This window comes from Serinus canaria, chromosome 6 (assembly GCF_022539315.1).
Source record: "Serinus canaria isolate serCan28SL12 chromosome 6, serCan2020, whole genome shotgun sequence".
NCBI classification, from domain to species: Eukaryota; Metazoa; Chordata; class Aves; order Passeriformes; family Fringillidae; genus Serinus; species Serinus canaria.
In genome coordinates, this window is record NC_066320.1 from 30,588,690 (window position 1) to 30,608,806 (window position 20,117).

Genomic DNA, 20,117 nt, shown 5'->3' on the forward strand with positions numbered 1-20,117 from the left:
CAGGGACTAACCCAGCCCCTCAGAAGGAGCAGCTGGGTAAGGCCAGAGCTCTGAAGAAATCAATCTTCAATTTTAGCTGCTGATGTAGAGAAGGATCCCAGGGAAGTCCAGGCAGAAAACAGAAGGAAGGAAGGCAGGAGGAGGATAAAGATGATTTCAGTAAGACACACACAAAAGCAGGAATTACCTCCTCACTTGTGCAACCCATCATTCTCAGCACTTCACTACTGTATGTTTTTGTCTTTATTATTTGCTGTTTGTTTTTAATGGTCCTGCCAAAAAAAGCAAAACCACTGTGTTGCCAAAACTTTTACTGCTTTCTTAAGAAATGGTTTTACAATGCAGATACTTCACTTCTTTACTATCAAATGGTGCTGCAAGCAACAACTTGGCACTCTATAACAAGCACTGACTTTTCAGGATATTTAGTAGACTCTTTATGACCTGTTTATATAAAAAGTTGTTTTTTAGTAATTGCAATGCAGATTTATTCCTATAAACTTACAAAATTAATCCTGGAAAAGCCACTAGTTTCAGGGCAACTCCAGTTCTCCAAACTACTCCAAGCTAATCATATTTTTCCCATTTTAAGGTAAATAGTATAACCAGTGAGAAAAGGAGGCAAAAAGGAAAAAATAATAAAGAATAAAAAGAATAATAAAGATGATAATAAGATAATAAGAATAATAAAGAATAAAAAGATGACACATGAAGGTATGAAAGCACCAGCTCTTTTTGTGTGGAACTGGTGACACATTTAGCAAAGCTGTTTGCTGGTCAGTGGCAGAACCATAAAAAGCATTTGCTTACACCCCCCAAAATCCCAGAGGATCACATTAAATTTCTTTTCCTCCCAAATTTCACTTTACACAGCAAATCTGAGCTGACTGAAAACATTAATTAAATTCCATAGTGAGTGAAAGAGTCTGGACAGGGGAAGATGAGCCAGGCTCCTGTGGATCTTGTGGACGTGGACATGCAGGGCACCACGGGATGCATTTCACTGCTGCACGAGGAGTGATGCTGAAATTCCTGAAAGCAGCCAAAGAAATTGGCTCTCAAGTGCCATAAAATTCCAGGGGCACCCCTCACAACCACAATCAGTCTGAGGTATTTAGTTTAAGAATGATTAATCACAGTTGAATCAGCCTTTTGTTTTTTTTCTGACATTTCAGAGCCCTTTCTAGTATTCCATCTATCTGAAGTCTGGCCATGACTTGATACCAAAGGAGTCTGTTTGAAATAATTCCATTTACTTTGGCCTGCATACAAGTCTGGATAAAGGTTTCAGTCAAAACACCTCTTCACATCATGGAATGGCCTTAAAATGGCACACAGAGATAACAGAGCACAAAGACATTAAATCTGCTGTGCACTTCCAAGTGCTCTGAGAGTTCTTTACCAGCACCAGTGGGGTGGCCTCCAGGGGAAGCACATCCCTGACCCAAACAAGGAATGATCCAGGCTTCAACTTTCTATCTTTCTACATTTGTAACAGATAAATATGGTCAAGTGTAAGTGTTCAGCAAATTGCTATCAATGTTCAGTACTCTGAAATTGTATCATCCAATAGCAATGATACATTTAAAGAGAAAAGGCACTAAATTCACAAGATCTATGCAAGTACCAACCCTGAAAAAGCCTCACAAAACCCAAAACTAAGGAAACTCACATAGAAAATGTCACCAACAAATCCTTCCCAGCACAAGAACTTAGAGGAGAAAGGGATTTAAGGTCAACTGAGGCCAAATGGCTAATGCAAGGCAGCAAACACACTTATTATTTCTACCAGAAACACAACCTCAAAATCCATTTAATGTCACCCACCATGAGATTCAAAACCAGTGTGAAAGGACTGCAATGGAAAGAACAGAAAGGACCTTAAAGAGTTCAGAAGTGATTGGAAAATGTGAATTTAATAACACAGAACCACAGAGTGACATTTTTTACTTGAAGGATGCAGGATAAAACAGACAGAATATCAATCCAGGGAGAAATTCCAAGGTCCTCTCAAGCATTTCTCTGACACGGCTGTTTGCTAAAGGGGCTTCTTTTAGTTCTACAATTCCATAAATATGCTTGCAAATTACTGCCATTTAACTGAAAACATTAACAAGTACACAGACAGGACTTAAACACAAGAGAAGCAACCCTGAGACCAACCTCATTTTCAAGTAAAATACTTTCTTTATGCTTAAAACTTCATCACACGCTCCAAAATGCATTAGCAAAAAGACTTTGCATCTTATGACTCTTGGAAAATTTTCCAATGTGAGAACTACCACATCTAACAGAGCCTGAGAAGGTTTCCCACAAGGTCATGAATTTCTTCAGAGAACCATTTAAATCTTGTATTACCCTAACCTACCCAGAAACAGTGGAACAAAGCCATTGCTTAAGGTTTTTCACTGGATTTTTCCATATTAACATAATAGGACTACAGGAATCCTTTTGTCTCAATTTCATGTAGATTTTATTTTACCAGTTTGTAAATATTAGCCTATACATGAGAAAAAAATCTCAGAGGGGCTGGGAACTAAAAGATATCCTAATTTTGCAATGGAGTCCCTTCCCCATCTTAAAGAAATTTCACTGGGACTCCACTGTCCTAAAATCCCATTGCAATCAATGCTGGCTGCTGGGGAACAAAAGGAATGGGAAGAGCGAGTCAAAAGGGAGCTTTATTTAAAAAACCTCTGTAATTATGTCTGATCCATGGGTTAGTTGATACTCTAACCATTCATCTTCCTGCCTGAAAATCCAGAATTCTCCAACTCTGTTACTGTGCCAGAGGAATCCCAGCTCTGGGATCTGCTTCCAGGATTTTCAGGCCTCCAATCTTCCAGTGGATTCCACTCTATTCATACACCAAATTGTACCAGTTGAGGAATGAGAGCCCTGCAGATGAAATAGTCACACACTGACCCCAATAACTATCCCCCAAATCCTGTGCCTTCACTGTAAATAAGTGTTCTGCTCTCATAAGACACTTCTCATACAGAGAATTGCTCCTGGGTTCAGCCTCCATTTCTGAAGTTCCCAAAACAAATAATTTGAAAATAAAATTACAAGAAAAAAGCCTAGTGGATAGCTTTCCAACTCCTTCTCTTTCTTTCTTTACCTGACACCACTTGAACATCACACAGCCTGTCACTCTTCCACAGCAGTATCATTAAGGGAAAGGAGCCTTTAACTTCTCTATTAAACTGCAATAAAGCAAAGTCTTTAACATGAAATGCCTCCAAGTCAACCAGGCATTACTGAAATGACTTAATCTGCAAAGTCAGTACTTCCCCACCCTACTTCACCACTCCCAATCACTTACAAGAGCAGCAGCATTATCCAGATGCATTTCAGAGCTTAGCTTGATAATTTGGTTCTGGTGTTCTTTTTCAGTGAGGGAAAAGTGGAACTAGAGAAATAATGTCAATTTGATTTTCAATTTCATTACTTTTGTCTACTTTTCAAACAAATGCATCCAGGAAAGGAAATATAAAATAGAACAAAGGCCCTTGCAATTCCTTGATTGGATTACTGCTGTCTCAGCAGAGAGCATTATGTGTGCTTTAATCACACAGGTACAGGCTTTTCTTCTTATCCTCCCCAGTCCCTGCTCCAGCTTTAATTACCCAACACATTGACTTGTGTAGATTTCTGGAAGACTAAAATGTATATTCTACCAAATCACAGCCATATCAAATAGTCATTAATTCTAGGCAAGGGAAGAAAAAGAGCTTTTTTGAAGGAAACAAGAAGTAAAATATTCTCACTACAATTTAATCAATTTTCATTATTTAAGAATGAAATCTAGAAGCATTGTGGGAGTGTTGTATTCTTGATGCAATCATTTTTAAATTGCAGCACAGACTCAACAAAACATTGTAATAAATAATACAGATGTAGAGTGGCTCATTTAATGCAGTGCCTCATGTATGAGCTTCATTTAATCCCTGTACACAAAGTTCATTTCTTTAGTAAAGCACTACAAGCAGCTGAACCCAAATTTTCTTAGCCATGGTATCTTTCACAAATGGTTTTGGGTTTTTTTTTTTTGCCATTATTGCCAGATTTATTTTTTAAGTGCCCTGGTAAATGACATCCACTCATTTTACAAGTCTTGCACCATGCAGGTTGTAGAAGAGACAAGGGATGTGAAATTGCAGTGTCTCAATATAAACAAATCACCCCAAACTTCTAAATATCTCCAAAGAGTAGAGGAAGTAACGAAAACCTTTGGTTCAAGCTGGTGATGTGACAGCCTTAAGATGATTCAGATGACAGAGGGCAGATTTTTCCCACTCACCCATCATCTTCCACCAAACTTAATATTCTCTTTGTTTGGCCAGCAGATGGACATAAAAATTCAAACTGGCAAAGGGGACACACACACACACACACACACACACACACACACACACACACACACACACACACACAAACACATCATCTACCAAAACAAGAGGGATTTGTTATTTTCAGAAAACTGAATCATCATGGTCACCTGTAGTGCAGGCCATAGTCAAGATGAAATTCCTTCACAACCATCACTTTAATGAGCCTCACAATTTTGGCCATTTGAAAACACTGCAGATTTTTAGCACATTTGGAGAGGGGAAAAAAAAGAAATGAAAACACTTTGCCTCTTTCTCTAGATTTTGTGAACTTTTTACCTTCCCACATTATTAACAGCTAAAAATGGTTACATGTCAGTGTTCAGCAATTGCTATCAATGTTCATTACTCTGAAATTGTATCATATAAATATCCAAATGCAATGATGCATTTAAAGAGAAAAGGTACCACATTCCCAAGATCTAAAACCACAAGATAGACACTCTTAGGCACTGAGGTCTGAACTAAGGTGAAGCCACCAGGGGTTACAAGGCAGCCAGAGTGGTTTCTGTAAGTGTTCTGAGGGTTTTCCTGATCCTCTCCTCAAAATCTGCTCTGCCTCAAAATCTCTGCTCACCAAACTTCTCACTGGTTTCATGGGCAGAGCCTCTAACAAAAAATAAAGAGTAAAACCCAGCCAAGCCCAAGAGGACATCTTATCACTGCTTGGAGTCACTAAGCAACAGGTACAAATATGCCAGCCTCAAAAAAGGAGAATTTTAGTGTACTGAAAGAGACACTGTAAACATGAGATAGCCAGGTAACCAATGACAAACATTATCTGACAGCCTTGAAAACCTCTCTTAAGCCAAGATCTAATAAATAGCACATGCAACTAAATTGGGAAAAAAAATCTCTAAGCCAAGTTAAATAGTAACCAACATTCAAATTTAACCATATAAAGTCTACATTAAAATCCAAAATGACAATTACAGAATATTATATTACTATGAACGCTGTCAAAAGCTTTGAATACCAGCACACTAAGGAAATAAGTGAAAACACACTTTACCTTGTATCTCATTTTGGGGCATGAATGAATGTAGAAACCCATATAATAAAAACAGAGATCAGGAGCTTTTACACAAAGCTGTCTGGTAAAAGCAATTTCCCTGTGAGGGGAAAGAAAAGACTAATTACATTTGAATACAATTCTTAAAGCCATTTTACCTCTTCATATTGAAACATTTTACAGCTATCTGGCTCTTAATCTAGAACTTATAAAAGGACTAGACTTCTATAAAATAAAAATTAGCATCATAAACTCCAAACTAATGTTTTGAAAAATGCCAAACATAATAAACTGAAAATTATTACTTGGAAACCTAACAAACAAATCATCAAAATGCACAACACCCTGTCAGGCTTAAAAATACTTTAATTTTTGTGGTTTGGTCTGCCAACTGTCTGATTTGAAATCTAAATAAAAATTACTAAGACCCTCTGTTTAATATGTTTCTTGTCAATATTTGTGTACATTGGAATTCTGCAGAAACCTACTGGCATTCTGGAATTCTACTAGTTAACATGGCTCAGGAAAACATCAGGGTATTTTTGAAAAATAATCTTCAAGGATAGGCCTCTTGTTTGTTCTGTCATTTATGCTCCAGCAATTTGCATGTAAAACATTCATCTTTATGCAACAAAAGGTAGTTACCCATCCCATGTTTGTTACTATGATTTTCTCATTTATTCTGAAAGAAAAATATCGATGTATCCCAAAAAAAGTTTGCTTTTTCCTTTACTGGCACAAGGAAAGCACTGTTACTACAAAGACTCAGCCAGTGCTTCCTCTATAAATGATCATTTTTGCAGCATTTCTATCTGAGATCACTCCTGTAACAAATTGGATAAAAAATGGATGCTGGTTTTACTTTCTGTGTCAAAGGGATAAGGAGATGGCCCTGCTCACAGCAGGGGAGCTGGAATAGATGATCTTTAAAAGGTCTCTTCCAAGACAAACTATTCTCTGATCCAAGATACGAGTACATTCATATAGGAAGCATCTACAAACACTGGAGGCAATGTATCACTTAAAATTAAATTAGCGTTACTCAGTATTTCTTGATTTTTTTTTTCCTGTGGCAAGACTGGCATTTCCAGGCAGTTTCTTCTCCCCTTTCTCTCTACTTACAAGGCCACATATTTCAAATCATGCTCAAATCCCATCCTTTCTACAACTCAGCAGCAACAATTCTCTGAGTGGCATGAAGTGGAAGTGACAGCAATGCAGTCCAACCTCCTTGGAGTAAAATTGGCAACAGCTTTGAAGGTATCAGATTCCTTTGCAACTTCCTAAGTCCTCCCTAACTCAACGTTTTTCTTCCCCTTTTTGAAAGAAGAACGAGGTTGGCTCCCTCCAGGACTGTTGGGAACTCATTTTTATTGCCTTAAATGCTGCAGAATTTACAAGCTGCTTTTTCACAAGTTGAACCATGCACACATGGTGCAGCTACAAAGCTTTAAATTTATTATGTAGAAAATTTAAAATCATTTAAAGAATTTGTAAGCATGGATTATGTCAGTCTATTATTACATAAAGTAATGTGATATTACAAATACTAAAAAATAATTCTTAGGAGGACTTAGTATTTTATATCCTCATCTTGCAAGGAAAAAATTACTCTAATTAAAAGTATCTAACATTTGTAATGGAATAGCTCTAAAAATCTAAACCATTAAGAGAAAAAAAGATCAATTCTAAGTCACAGGAGTTCCAATGTTTTTCCACATTTGTTAATTCTGATCAATTCTATAAAATTATCAGATCCTAATCAAAATCTAATCAAAATCAGATTAGACCTTTGAGATATTAAATTGCACGTGGTTTATTAATTACAGAAAAGGTTTGTAAACTAACTGTGGTGAGAAGTTTCCTTAAAGTGCTGTTAGTGCTTCACATAGCTCAAATGTGCCATTTACCCACCCTGGAGGGTGACCCTGAACAAGAACTGAGAAGGTGGCTCTCAGCAGGAGCCCTTGGAGAAAGGGGAAAGCTGCATCTCCCAATTCCAGGGCTCCTTTTGCACCTGACAGAGTGCAGTGCAAACCCCCACAGATGAAAAGATTCATGCTACAGCTTCTCACACTCAGACTTGTACACAGACATGGCTGGCACGAGGCTCAAACCCAGCTGCTTCATGAGAACACCACATTTGTCTGTGGCCTTCAACTTCTTTCATATAAACAGAGAAGCAAAAAAGGTAAGGAAGAAATAGAGTTACCCAAGTATTTCCACTCATTTAGGGTGGGTATTTTTCACTTATAGTAACAATGGAATAATAAAATTGCCTATGGAAGAAAAGCAGTAACTTGCAATTTCACATGCAAGTTTTGTTCACAGTGAAAAGCAACACCCACAATTCCTACTGTTTTGCAAGACCATGTTGGATAGTTAATTTAAGGCTTTAAAATTCATAGGATTACTCTCTCCATCAGGCTTTCTGAAGAGAAAGATAATGAGATTAACATACCTGAAAAATATACATAGTGCAAGTACAGCAGGAGAGCACTAATTCAGTAGACAAAGCTTTTTAGGTACTCTGTTATTTATGACCTCAATGTGCATAAAACTATAAAAGTGATTAATTTCATTTGGTAACTGGGCTTAGAAAAAGGTCAAAGGAAAAATTATTTCTGTTCAGACAAAAAAAAAAGGGCTTTTCCTGCTGAAACTAAGCAATATTAAATTATTTTCAGTGGCAATAAAAACGAGGCATTTTGTTTCTGGGTGTTTTCTTAACCTGTAAAAGTATTTAGCTAACTAGAAAGTTACATCCCTAGTCAAGGATTACAACTAAAAATTTACCTGGAAGGCAACCAACCCCACAACTACTTTGCTAAAGGTAGTGTTACTAGTATATATTTAGACTCAAAATAAAACTCCAAGTTTAGAAACAAGTATTAATTCCATCCAACCAGATAAGGAAAACATTCTCTTACCGTAATGCAGAGTAGACTCCCAAAGATAAGAAAGAAAAGTCTGGGTCGTAGTACAGATAGACTGAGGACACACAGTAGGGCAGGATATCAATTACCCCAACAGCAATTATCTTCCCATCCAGCCAGTACTGCTGGTGGAAGGAGCCATAGCCACATTCTGGTCCGTTTGGGGCATGCTCTGCCTGAGTAAGAACAAGAGAGGGATTAACTCCCTGACAGACTTTCAGTATGAAAACAATCTTAAAGAGAATTTCTACATGTAAGTAAATACTGTAAAAAATGTTGCTGGCCACCTGTATTTAGATGAAAGGCATTTGAAAAGCAGGGAAAACAATGTTGTTATTGGAACTTTTGTGTCTTTTGCTGTTCTCACAATGGGTATAACCCACCCAAACATCAATCTGAAATAGCCTCTGCCAACCAGCACTTATGGTACTGACAGGACAAACCAATGTGCTTCTTCAAGTTATTAATGAATTATTACATGCCAACCTGCTGCTTCCAGCACTCCTTGTCACAGCAAGGACCTCCAGGTTCTCTCCTCCAAATCCCCAAGCACTGGAAACACTTTAGGCATAGAAATTAAGTTCATCAAAGTGGCAATTAAATTTATTTCAGATGACCATTTATAAAAAAACCTGAGCAGCTCATTCTTTATGTGATGTTTACTCTCCATAACTGACAAAACACCTTTTACCCAAGAACCTGAAACTGTGTGGCAACAAAATCTGTGGAACCTCTTCTTTGTCAGCCCACATCAGAGCAAATCCTGCAAGAACACCAAGGGACTGCTATTGTTGTTGTGTGCTGTGGTTTTGGATGTGCACTGAAGTTTGACTCTGGATGGGGTAAAGCACCTCGAGCCAGAAACTGATGCTTGAAGTTAAGAAGAAAATGATCTCCCTAATTTAAACTGTATTACACAACCAACTCTGGCATGCCATTTTCTCCCACGTCAAGTTTGCTTTAATCCTGAATTCCACTGTGCTCAACTTAATTATCCATCTAGTCATGTTTTTCACTGCATTGCCAGGTCTTCAGAAAGCTGCTTCTCACTCAATAAATCTGACAATATTGCCTGCTATTACCAACTGGTTTGCATTACATCAGCAGAAGGTGGGTTTAATCAAGTATTTTGATACAGTAGCCCTGATTGAAGAGATGATATGCAGGAGAAGTTATTCTAATTGGTACCACATGTGTCAAAAGGAATCAATCACGTGAGCAAAAATTATTTCAACTGGCTTACCCAAGCAGCAAGTCCCAAAATAAAGGCCACAAAACAATATGTCTGAATTTTTATATAGTTATATACCATATAAGTGTGGAGCTACGAATACTCTTAAAAGTGAAATGATGAAACATTTGAGAGCTCCATCTGCAGTATGTGAGAACAGGAAACCCAGATATAGCATATTTAACTCAGCTTTTCTTGTTCAGGTAAAGCCCACTTATCCAACAGTTATGGTTTCATTCAGTATCATCAACTTTTCAGCAGAGCCAAATGAAATCACATGGTCAGTGGTAACATTTTTAAGCAGGGACACAGTCAAGCAAAATATGTTCTCTAAGGATTTCTCAGCACAGGTTAAGTTCCTTTTTCAGAGTGCAGTCAGTGACAGAAAAATGAAAGCCAATGAAAAATGAAAGCCATCTCAAAGCCAAGGGGAGATGTGGCTGGTAATAGAACACAGACTTGCTTAAATAAGTTTCAGTTAAAACAGATTTTCTTTCTTAGTCAAAAATTCATCATACAGGATTTAATGAATGCTAAAGAAGATAGTCTAAGCCACCATGGAAAAGATTTTCACTCAAAGCAAAGTCTTCTGAACTTAAACAAATGCTGTGCCTGTGTATGACCCCAAACCCCCAAAGAGCAGCACATGGATTTGGTCACTGAACCTCTGCAAACTGAGCATTAACATCAGTTAAAACTTTTGGTGAAGCACAATCTGCAGTTATTTCACTAATGCAATTACAGTGAAATGTCATGAACATAAGAGAGTCTATGTTCTGGAACAAACATAATGAGCACAGCACTGATTTCAGGCAAAACAGACAGGGATCTCTGTTACATTAAGCAAATAACATTTTAAAAAGAGTAAGGTTTCCCTCCACCTTCAAAAATCCTCATACAATGTAATCCTTTGTAATGCTTGTCAGTATTACATTTTCTCCCACTCCTCAATGAATACTTGGCTCCTTTAACTCGATTTCCTGTGCACTATCCAGGCAATTTGACCTGAAACAGGTCTAGAATATGAAACATTTTCCTGAAGCAGGTTACACCATTTCACACTACTGACATCTCCACTGGGACTGTGTCTGCCAAGGGGGATGGAAAATACACCAGTGACATCAGGGGAGCAAGCCCCACCAGAAAGGGCTTATCTTATCTCCCCAAAATTATAGACTAGCCCTGGAATCAATCCAGAAGGACCAAAGTATTTAAAATTAACAGTTTATAGTCCTACTTCAATACAATGGATTATTATAATCTGATGGTATTGAAAAAATCCAGGACAAGATAGAAACCACAATTTTCTCTCCAATGTTTACACTGTCATGCAGAGAAAAATACAATATATTCCATGTTCACTCTACCTGTCTTCATATCCTGCTAGTTAATGATTCCATGAGCACATTTGATTGCTCACATTTTACAACCCATTATTAAAATTTAAATATTTAACAGAACTGGCATTATATATTGCCCAATTAATACCTCAGTGTACTAACTGCTTATAATTGAACTTCAATGATGGTGAGAGCACTAGAATTTCTTCAAAGCACATTGGTAATTCTTTTATTTTAATATGAACAGGTATTTTGCTTATTATAATAATTATAAAAATTTCTGTATTATAATTGCCAAAACCATGTCCTGCCTGTACAATGCATGATTATTTTTCTCTGGGAGGTTTCATGAAATTTCTTGTTTTCTACCTTTCCATTTTACCCTCTGCTGTGCATGAAGGGAAGAGGAAGATATTAAATTTATGCTATCAAAGAAAAAAAAAAAAAAAAAAAGCCAGGAAAACCTTGACTTCTCTGCTCCAGTGGAAATTATTTGCCAAATAAGCAAAGTGATTAATTCCAGCAGTTCCTTTCCCAATAGCACACACACAAATCTGCCATATGGTAGATTTCTATGTCTTGGTTAGCAACACATTTCCTTTCCAGAACTCTGTCCCACTTCCATTAGGGATTAGGAGGACACTCTTGACACATACATTCTGTGCCTGACTGGAAAAGCCCAGAATTTGAGCTACACTGCATCAAATGTCAGTCAAATATCACTTTCTAAGAAGGTGATCCTGGCAATCACAGGCTTGTAATGGTCTTACTTGCTAGATCTCCTGAAAAATAAAACATATCAATAAACAAAACAATGCAAAGCAGAGGCTGATGTGCTTTTTGAAGAGCAAAGACTGAGATTCACAAACATCTTTCAGTTCTTCAGAATCCAAAAGCATCTCAGCATGGTTAATGAGAACAAATGATCATTTGCATAACAGAAAACAGATCACTTTCCATCCTGCTGCATCTATTACATTCTCCAGGGAGGAATGAATGATGCTGCAGCAAACCAAGATGATGATTTTGAAGTATTCAGGATGGTTAAAAAAGAGCTGAATGTAAATAGCTCCAGAAAGATCCTGGAATACTGAGTGATCAAAAAGGCAGAGGAGATACCAAATGTTCACAAACCCATGGAGCACAAATGCATGCTGGAAAACATATTGCTATAGGCACACCCAAAGCAATGGGCATAAATCAGCAGCTCTCTCAAAGAGATGATTTTGACAACAGTTTTATAAAATTGTCAGTTTAATGCTTAACATCAGTCAAAATGAAAAAAAAATCCAGGCAGCAATTAGAGAATATTTTGAGAATAAAACAAAATTATCCCTCAACTGCCTAACACCAGGGTCCATCTGAGTGCTGAGGCTCCTTCCAGCTGCTGTTTCAGGACAAGATGGAACAACTTGGGCAGGACAAACACGGAGATGACCATCAGTGATGCTGACACAACTGGTCCCCGACATCCCCCTCACTCACTGAGCACCACAAATAAGGTGAATCACCCTGAACAGTCTGGATTTCCCCTGGAACTTTCTCCCAGGAATCCCCCACCCTGGCAAGAGCAGGGTCCCAGCCCACAGAGCTCTGGCTGAGTCCTGCAGGCTGTTCCCCTGGGCTGAACCATGACCATCCCACATCTGCCTGTGGGAACTGCTAAAATGGCAAATGGTTAAATGCAGCCTCTAAAATGAAAGGATGAATTTAAAAAAACACCTCAAACAATTGACTTTACATTATGCTGTTTACTCCTAGAAAACTGCCTAGTTTTCTGCTACTTCAAACTGTATCTTTTCTTTAAAGCATTCATTTTTTCTGCCAGAGCCCATAGCCAAAACAGAAACTAAACGGGATAATAAAATGAGGAAATAAAAAAGACAGGAAGAGTTTGGGTGTTCATACTATTTGCAGCTAATGATAACATTAAAAACTCCAAAAATTACAAATTGAAAACATGTAAGGTTTAAATTTTATTTTAAATTATTTTTGTTCAAAAGAGTAAACAGACTACACACTGCTAGATTTGCTTGTGGCAACTGTTTTAGAATAAAGAATTTCAAGAATCCCTTGGCCTCTGATACATAACCCCTTTTATTTAACTTCATCTAATCGAAGACATCTGTAGTGGTGCCACACAAAATTTAATTCAAGCTTCGAAATGTCAATAAAAAGTGTCTGTAAGAAACAATATGGGTATAAAGCTGGCAGGGTAGTGTGCATCAACCTCTACGTAGCCATACAAAATTAAGAGTATAATGGCAGTCTGCTGCTCGAGTTGACGAGGTGATAAAAGCCCTTTTCCTATAAAGTCTAATGAGCTCTATTACTCTTCAGCTTTCAGGAATGCAAAGGCCAGTGGACTCAGCAGAGAAAAGCAACAAACTCTGCACACATGGATTCACTCACAGCGCGACAGATCAAATTACCAGTGTAATTACTATAACCTGACAATTTCATTACAGTCACGCCGTCCTGAGCTCTTGGAGACTAACAAGAAAGACACTGCAAGGAATCCATGGCAGTTTGATCCCTTGAAATGAAGGAACAGCATCTCTCCTCAACTTTTACCTCAAACTGTAGTCAAACACAAGTTTAGCAAGTTAGTTAGTAATTCATTCTTTTCTTTTCATAGAAATAAATCGAAAACCACGAAACACATGGCCTTTTGTGCTTCTATTTTTAAATGCAGTGCTATGACATTCAGTGGGAGCTTATTACCCAGCAAAGGAGTCCTCAGGCTCCTGTGGAAACACAGCAGAACCTTCCTTACCAGTTGGTGGAGACAGGAATTCTGTGCCAGCCACCTCCACCACCTCTAACCATGGCTGGCTGTCTACAGAGAGCATAGAGGACACTCTCACATTCATTAAACAAAAGAAATGAATGCATTAATTTCCAAACTCCCATCCTGAATGAATACATACCTCCAGAGGGGAATCACAGAGGAATCGTGTGAACTGCACCAAGGTGGGTTCAGCAGTGCCCAAGAAAACAGCCCCAACGTGCAAAGCAGAAAAAGAAAGAAAACCATCAGCAATGCATTAGGATACATTCATATTTAAATATACTCTTTCAAATACATATATTTGAAAAGCATCATCAGACTCTGTTTATGGAAATTTCATTTAAACCCTTAAACTCTCACTTTCTGTTTAGAAGTACAAATAAATATAAGAATGAACTATGCAAAGTAGTTTCTTTTCTATCAAACAGAAGATGGTTTTTAAAAATGTGATGTGAGAGAATTATCCCCCTGTAATACAGGTCTGTGTCCTTTATTCTAAATTACACATCACCCTCCTCTGGGACTCCTTGCAACAGGGAGTCTTTTCCCACTGTTCCATTGGTATCTCCCCAATCACCCAATCACCTCATACCTCTTAACAGAAATTAATTAATTTACATTCAAAATTAAAAGCAAGCTCATTTTAATTTTAAAGAAGAGGAAGAGCAGAGAAAAGAAAGAAAATCAACCTCCTGAAAGTGCAAGCATTTCAAACTTCAATACAATACCTGGATTTTTGCCTCAATACGAAATTGATGTGCTGCTGATAATTACCCAAAAAGGCAATGTTTTAATGATCTGGAGCTCGTCCAAGATTCTTAGAGTAATAAAAATACAATACTTATTCACTTACTATCATTTACTTATTTGATCCAAACACTTCCTTATTGGTAGAGTCCACATTAAACACGTTGCAGAGTTCTGTATTTAACCCCAAACATTCCCTTGTTAAATAACTACTTTAATACACAGTTTAATTCCCCCTTTTGTAATGGCTGGGTGTTTGAATAAGTCAGCAGTTCCCACACTGCAAAGTAATAGTAAATAAAATTTTTAAAATTAAAAGTTAGATAAAAAGAATACATATGGACACCTACAAAAACCTGACTGTTGTCAAGATTTTGTTGTCAAGAATTCCATTAAATTCTGAGATTATTGCTGCCTCATCTTGCTGATCTTGTCCTGCTGATCTATGGATTGATGGGAAACCTTTGGACACAGATATTATGGAAGACCACTGAATTTCTATATTGTGATGGTGAAGGCAGGGGATTGAACATTTTCTATAATTTACCCTTTCAGATCTAGTCACTAGCACTCTAAATTACTCAGAGTTTGGAAGGACAAAGGACTGTGGTATCTTAATTAAATTGTAGAATTATTTTGGTTTGGTGGATAAGGGAAAAAACCATCAATATCAATAAAAGAAAAAAAATTTGAATTACTGAGTTATTTTCCTGAAGTAAAAATACAGAATTACAAATTCCTACACTATGAGTGCATCTATCCCTACAGCCAGTGGTTTTAGAAAGTGCAGGTTTCAGAAAAAATAAACCATGTGTAATTAATTTTCATGTCAGAAGACCCCCAGTAGTTCTTAATCTGTAACTTTAGCTGTAGAGTGCAAACTAAAGCCTATGGTGAGAAATCTGAGCCCACAACACTTTTCAAGTAGTTTTATCAATTCTCCAGGCCCTGCTGCCCAGTCCCCTGGCTCTGAGGGTGAAGGGGAACTTTTTCAGTTTAATAACCTCTGCTGTTACAGCTGCTAGGAAAAAAGTCTTCATTGCACCTGAATTTGTATCACAATCTTAAGGGGGAAAAAAAGCAAGTCTTGTTATAAATTATTTCACCTGATGATACCTGGTGAAGCTCAGAGGTTAGATAATTTCCTTAAACTCGTCTATACATTTATGTAAAAAAGAAAACATTAGATTCAGCTTCTAAATTAACAAACTTGTATAACACTGCAAGACTATGATGAACACAATTAAAAATTATTCAATAAACCATGAAAGAAATGCAGCCAAAAGCTGATATTGTATGTAAAATAACTCAATATGTTACACAAACACAATTCAAATTCCTTTCACAAGGCCATGCTTTTCTAATTTTAATTTCCAACTGATTTACATAAACTTTTAAAAGCTTTATAATATATAAGAAATCCACATCATTTTTACTTTGGTGCAAGCCAATTACAGCTGCCAGAAGGAATCAACTCAACAACAGGGAGTAAACTTAAACAGAATTAATAAAACTAAGAAGAAACACATCACTGAGAATGAAATCAAAGGGAGAAAAAAGAGCAGAAAAATAAAAAGCAGGTTGGGTTCAACCCAAAGCTTCTTGCTGGAGTAAGAGCACGTGCACAGCTTTAAAAAGAGGCAATAAAGTAGAGTGTTAACACCTGCTCCCTTTTACACAGGGGGAAGAGATTCAGGAGCTAAACTGGAATGGGTTTCACCTGGCAGCTCGAGGATTTCTGCAGGGGAAGGCTCCTGATGTCACAGGAGGACACCACCTCCTTCTCAGAAACATTCCAGGTGCCAGCAACAGGAGCTGCACAGTTATCTGAGATATTCCACAAAAAGGCAGCACAAAAAGCATTCATTTTTTTCATTTTTCATTCCCCTTCTGACTGTATTAAGGGTTTGCTCATATTTGCAATTCACTGCCAAGGAAAGCTGAGTACTTGCCCTGTTTTTAGGATATAGAAGGATAAGCAATGAATATGGGATTTGGGCCTTCCTTCTTTTTGTTTTTTAAGATCCAGTCTCTGAAAGGGATTAAAATAAACCAAGGATTTTGGTCACATGGTTTTTTTTGCTTTGTTTTTCACAGAGGTGCAAGGCTCATAAGAAACTAAAAAATAAAGATGGCAAGTCATAAAACCTGCAAATCCAGTGCATCACTTCCATGCTGCCATATTTGAATTGAAATAATCTTCCTTATCCAAAAAAGATTAGAATCAGTCTTAACCATAAAGTTCTGCAGTGAAAAAGTAAAAATAATTCAGTGTTTCAGTAAGGCGAGGAGCAGCTGCTAATAACCCTCTCCCACAGAAAAGAAAACAAGAAACCAAACAATAAAAACAAACTAGCTAAGAAAATACATTGAAACTGAGCTGAAAAATGAAGAAAATTTTAAAACTTTCTGCAGAAGTCAGGAAAATGGGACAAAATGTAGCATTTTTACAGAAAAAGATGGTGCAAACCACCCTTGAACCAGACAATAAATTAAGAGTTCAGCAGAGGAAACAAAGACTTATCCCAGGGCTGGCTCTATTTAGCATTTTCAACAACTGCTTACAAAAATATAGACATGCAGAAACAAGAGAGTTTCAGAGATATTCACAGACCTAAAGGTGAAGAAAGAGCCTTCAAAACTAGGAAGAAGGATTTAAAGTTTACAATGGAAAGAGGGATTTAAAGTTTGAATGCATGTCTCAAATGTAGTTTTCAGTGCAAAGATGGGACTAATGAAATATTGCACATTTCAGTTACGGTTCCAATTCCTTTAGGGAGTGACAAAAGTCACTGTGGCTTTCTTGCTCAGAAGCCTCCTCTCAGTATACTGGAGGTTTATCAATATTTCAGTAAAGATTATTTACTTTTAGAAATTGCAGTGGCAAACTCAAGAACGATACAAACTGAGATGAAAAATAATCTGAACTGAAATTATATGACTGTGGACAAGTTACTTAATTGTCTGGATGCCTAAATTCTTTTGCTGTTACAGACATTTCATTATAAAATCCATGAATGCACAGCAGTGCAGTCACAAGGGCCACACAAATAAACAGAAGGCACTGGGCTGATACAGAAATAATCATTCAAAGTCCTCAAGTCAGAGTTCCCAGGATGTGAAATCCAATTTCACTGCAGTGAGATGTTCTGCCATGGCTTCCAGGAGCTGTATAAAAATGTACAGAAGGCTAAAAAATAACCACAAAGGCTATTGATTTTTAAACATTCTCTCAATGGAATATAAGAGAGGAGACTAGGTTAGGGAGACCTAAAAGTTTGCAACTGGCTGCTGATACCAGTTTGGACCTGATCAGAACGTGCTCCTTGGCATTTCTCAGACTACACACTCAGTTTTTTCTATTGGTTCAAGTGGATTCCTGAGAAGCAATTTAAAAAAAAAAAAAAAAAAGGGGGGGGGGCTGGGAGGGTGAAAGAAAAACCCCACTCTACGTATTTCAGTAATTTTTTGCACCTTTTCAAACAGGGTATCTTTTGTGTGTCCTGAAATTCTTTTCTTCCAAGACAAATATTTAGCTAAGCACAAAGCAAAGAGAGAGTCCAGCTACTTTCACAGAGGGAACAGACAGATACTGTTTTTCTACAAGTTTGTCATTATGAAACCCTTATGAAAAGTTAAATAAAACGTTTGCTTCAGGAGCAATAGCAATAAACTGTTCACTCTTGCTGTCTCTGGAAACTACTGTAGAATTTTTATGATTTTTATGGAAATGTTTTCTAGCTTGTGTAGCTGCCACATAAGCTTGTTTCAGTTACACTTCAGCTGGGTTTCCTAAAGACAAAGACTGCTGTAAAAAGACTTGAGAATTCTGACACTGGGGCAGAAATGTGGTGCATCTGATGAGACAGATGATACTTCATTAAGAACTGCAAAAGACACCCTCAAGTTCCATCCAAATTAGTCATTGATTATTTCACTGGGATCAAAAATTTCCTCCTTGGCATGAAAAGGCCAAAAAAATGTTTTGACTGTATTTGTTTCATGTAAAATCTTTGATCCAGAGCTCCACAGCTCCACACCTGTACCTATAATTTCATCTATCACATTGCTTCATCTATAAAACACAAGAGATTCAGGTGGCAAAATCTTCTGAAATATCTATCTGAAATGATCTAAATGTTTTGAAATACCTATCTCCAGGTATTTTATAAATCATCCTGAAGCTGGGGTAGAGCTGGATCCCAGCATCTTCCAGGTGATTTGTATTGTGCAAGGCCCTCCCTGCATTTCCTACCCAGAAACAGGGATTTGTGGTGCTGAGCAAGAGTTAAAACATTTGCAGACAAGGCCTGCTCTTAGCAAAGCACAGAGAAGCCATTACCCAGCTTCCATAAATCCAGTGGAATTGGATCAGCCAAAAAACCAAATCTTGGGATTATACAAAACACAAGTCCATTCTTCTTAATCTCAGACCATCCTTCCATATATTAATCTACACATTTTCTCCCAGAAATATAACCAAAGACCATTAAAAGTTACTCAATTTTTAAAACAGACTCCAAATCCATATTTACCTATTTATCTGTGCATGAATTATTACAACAAAGCTGTATTAGCATTTACTATTTTTCTTATGAAAAATGGGGGGAAAAAATAGGTGGACAAACCCTCACCCACATGATGTTTTTGGATAATAATTTTACTCTTGATATGCTGATCAACTCTATAATTTATGCTCCAGCTTATCTTTCACTGATGCCACAGGGAACCAAGGTTATTTCAATTTAAGGATGCTCAGCCTACTCTCATCTCTCTGCTCATTAGAGGTCTCCATTTCTCAGTTTTTCTAAGCTTTCATGATTTCAATTTCTTTTCCTTATAGCTTGACCCATTTCACAAAATACATATAACCACCACTAAGCCAGGAAATAATCCAAACAAATAAATCTTTGCAACTGATCACATTTGTGGGGTTTTTGTATGTTACAGACACAGCTCGTCATGCTAAGCATGATTACATCTTCCACTGCTTTAAAAACAACCAACAAACAAGAAAACAGCAAAACAAAACAAAGCCATTGAAATAATAATAAAAAAAAAGACAGCTCTGTTATACTGGGAATGGGACCATCATTTTGAACCTGAGATAAAGAGCCACATCAAGCATTTCATAAAGGGTCAGAAGAAATGCAAAGAATGGGACAAACACTAATCCAGATTGTTTCAATAGCTTCCAAAAATGAGCAGCTCAGAACTTGGCTAATTCAAAAGCAGCCTTAGAAAAATTTCTCCAGTAGACAGCGATACACCTATAGTCCTAATTTCTATTATTTTATCTGAACTCCTTCATTGCTATTTATACTTTAACTTCACAATCTGTTCAGGTTCCCCCTAATTCATCTCATTTTCTCCAACAACTATAATAAAAATACATCTATTCCTCAAACAGTGGATGCTCATGCATTTACAGAGTAGCTTAATAAAGTTTTGTGCTCCCACAGAGGAAAACTGAAAAATCAATTTTTCCTCAGCCCTATTTAAGAGCAAGTACTATAAAGAAAGCTTCAGTATGAAAATTGTTTGCTATGTTTTTCCTCAGGACACCAATTCCATACAATACAAACATGCTGACATAAACATTCTTCAGTGCCAACAAGTTTGTGTAACATCAGGAACTGACTGCACTCCAAAGCACAGACACCACCAGG

At 37.3% G+C, this 20,117-nt stretch overlaps 1 protein-coding gene across 7 annotated transcripts in view; it reads right to left on the reverse strand.

Annotated features, from left to right (window-relative positions):
* The window catches only part of ATE1 (arginyltransferase 1), a 70,615-nt gene that overhangs the window by 38,648 nt on the left and 11,850 nt on the right, over positions 1-20,117 (reverse strand). For all 7 annotated transcript variants that reach the window (XM_030241088.2, XM_030241086.2, XM_018910557.3 and 4 more), the window contains exons 8-10: positions 13,841-13,873; positions 8,334-8,515; positions 5,404-5,503 (exon numbers count right to left, since the gene is read on the reverse strand). In XM_030241088.2, the coding sequence (XP_030096948.1) occupies positions 5,404-5,503; positions 8,334-8,515; positions 13,841-13,873 (315 nt within the window). The remainder of the gene's footprint in view (positions 1-5,403; positions 5,504-8,333; positions 8,516-13,840; positions 13,874-20,117) is intronic.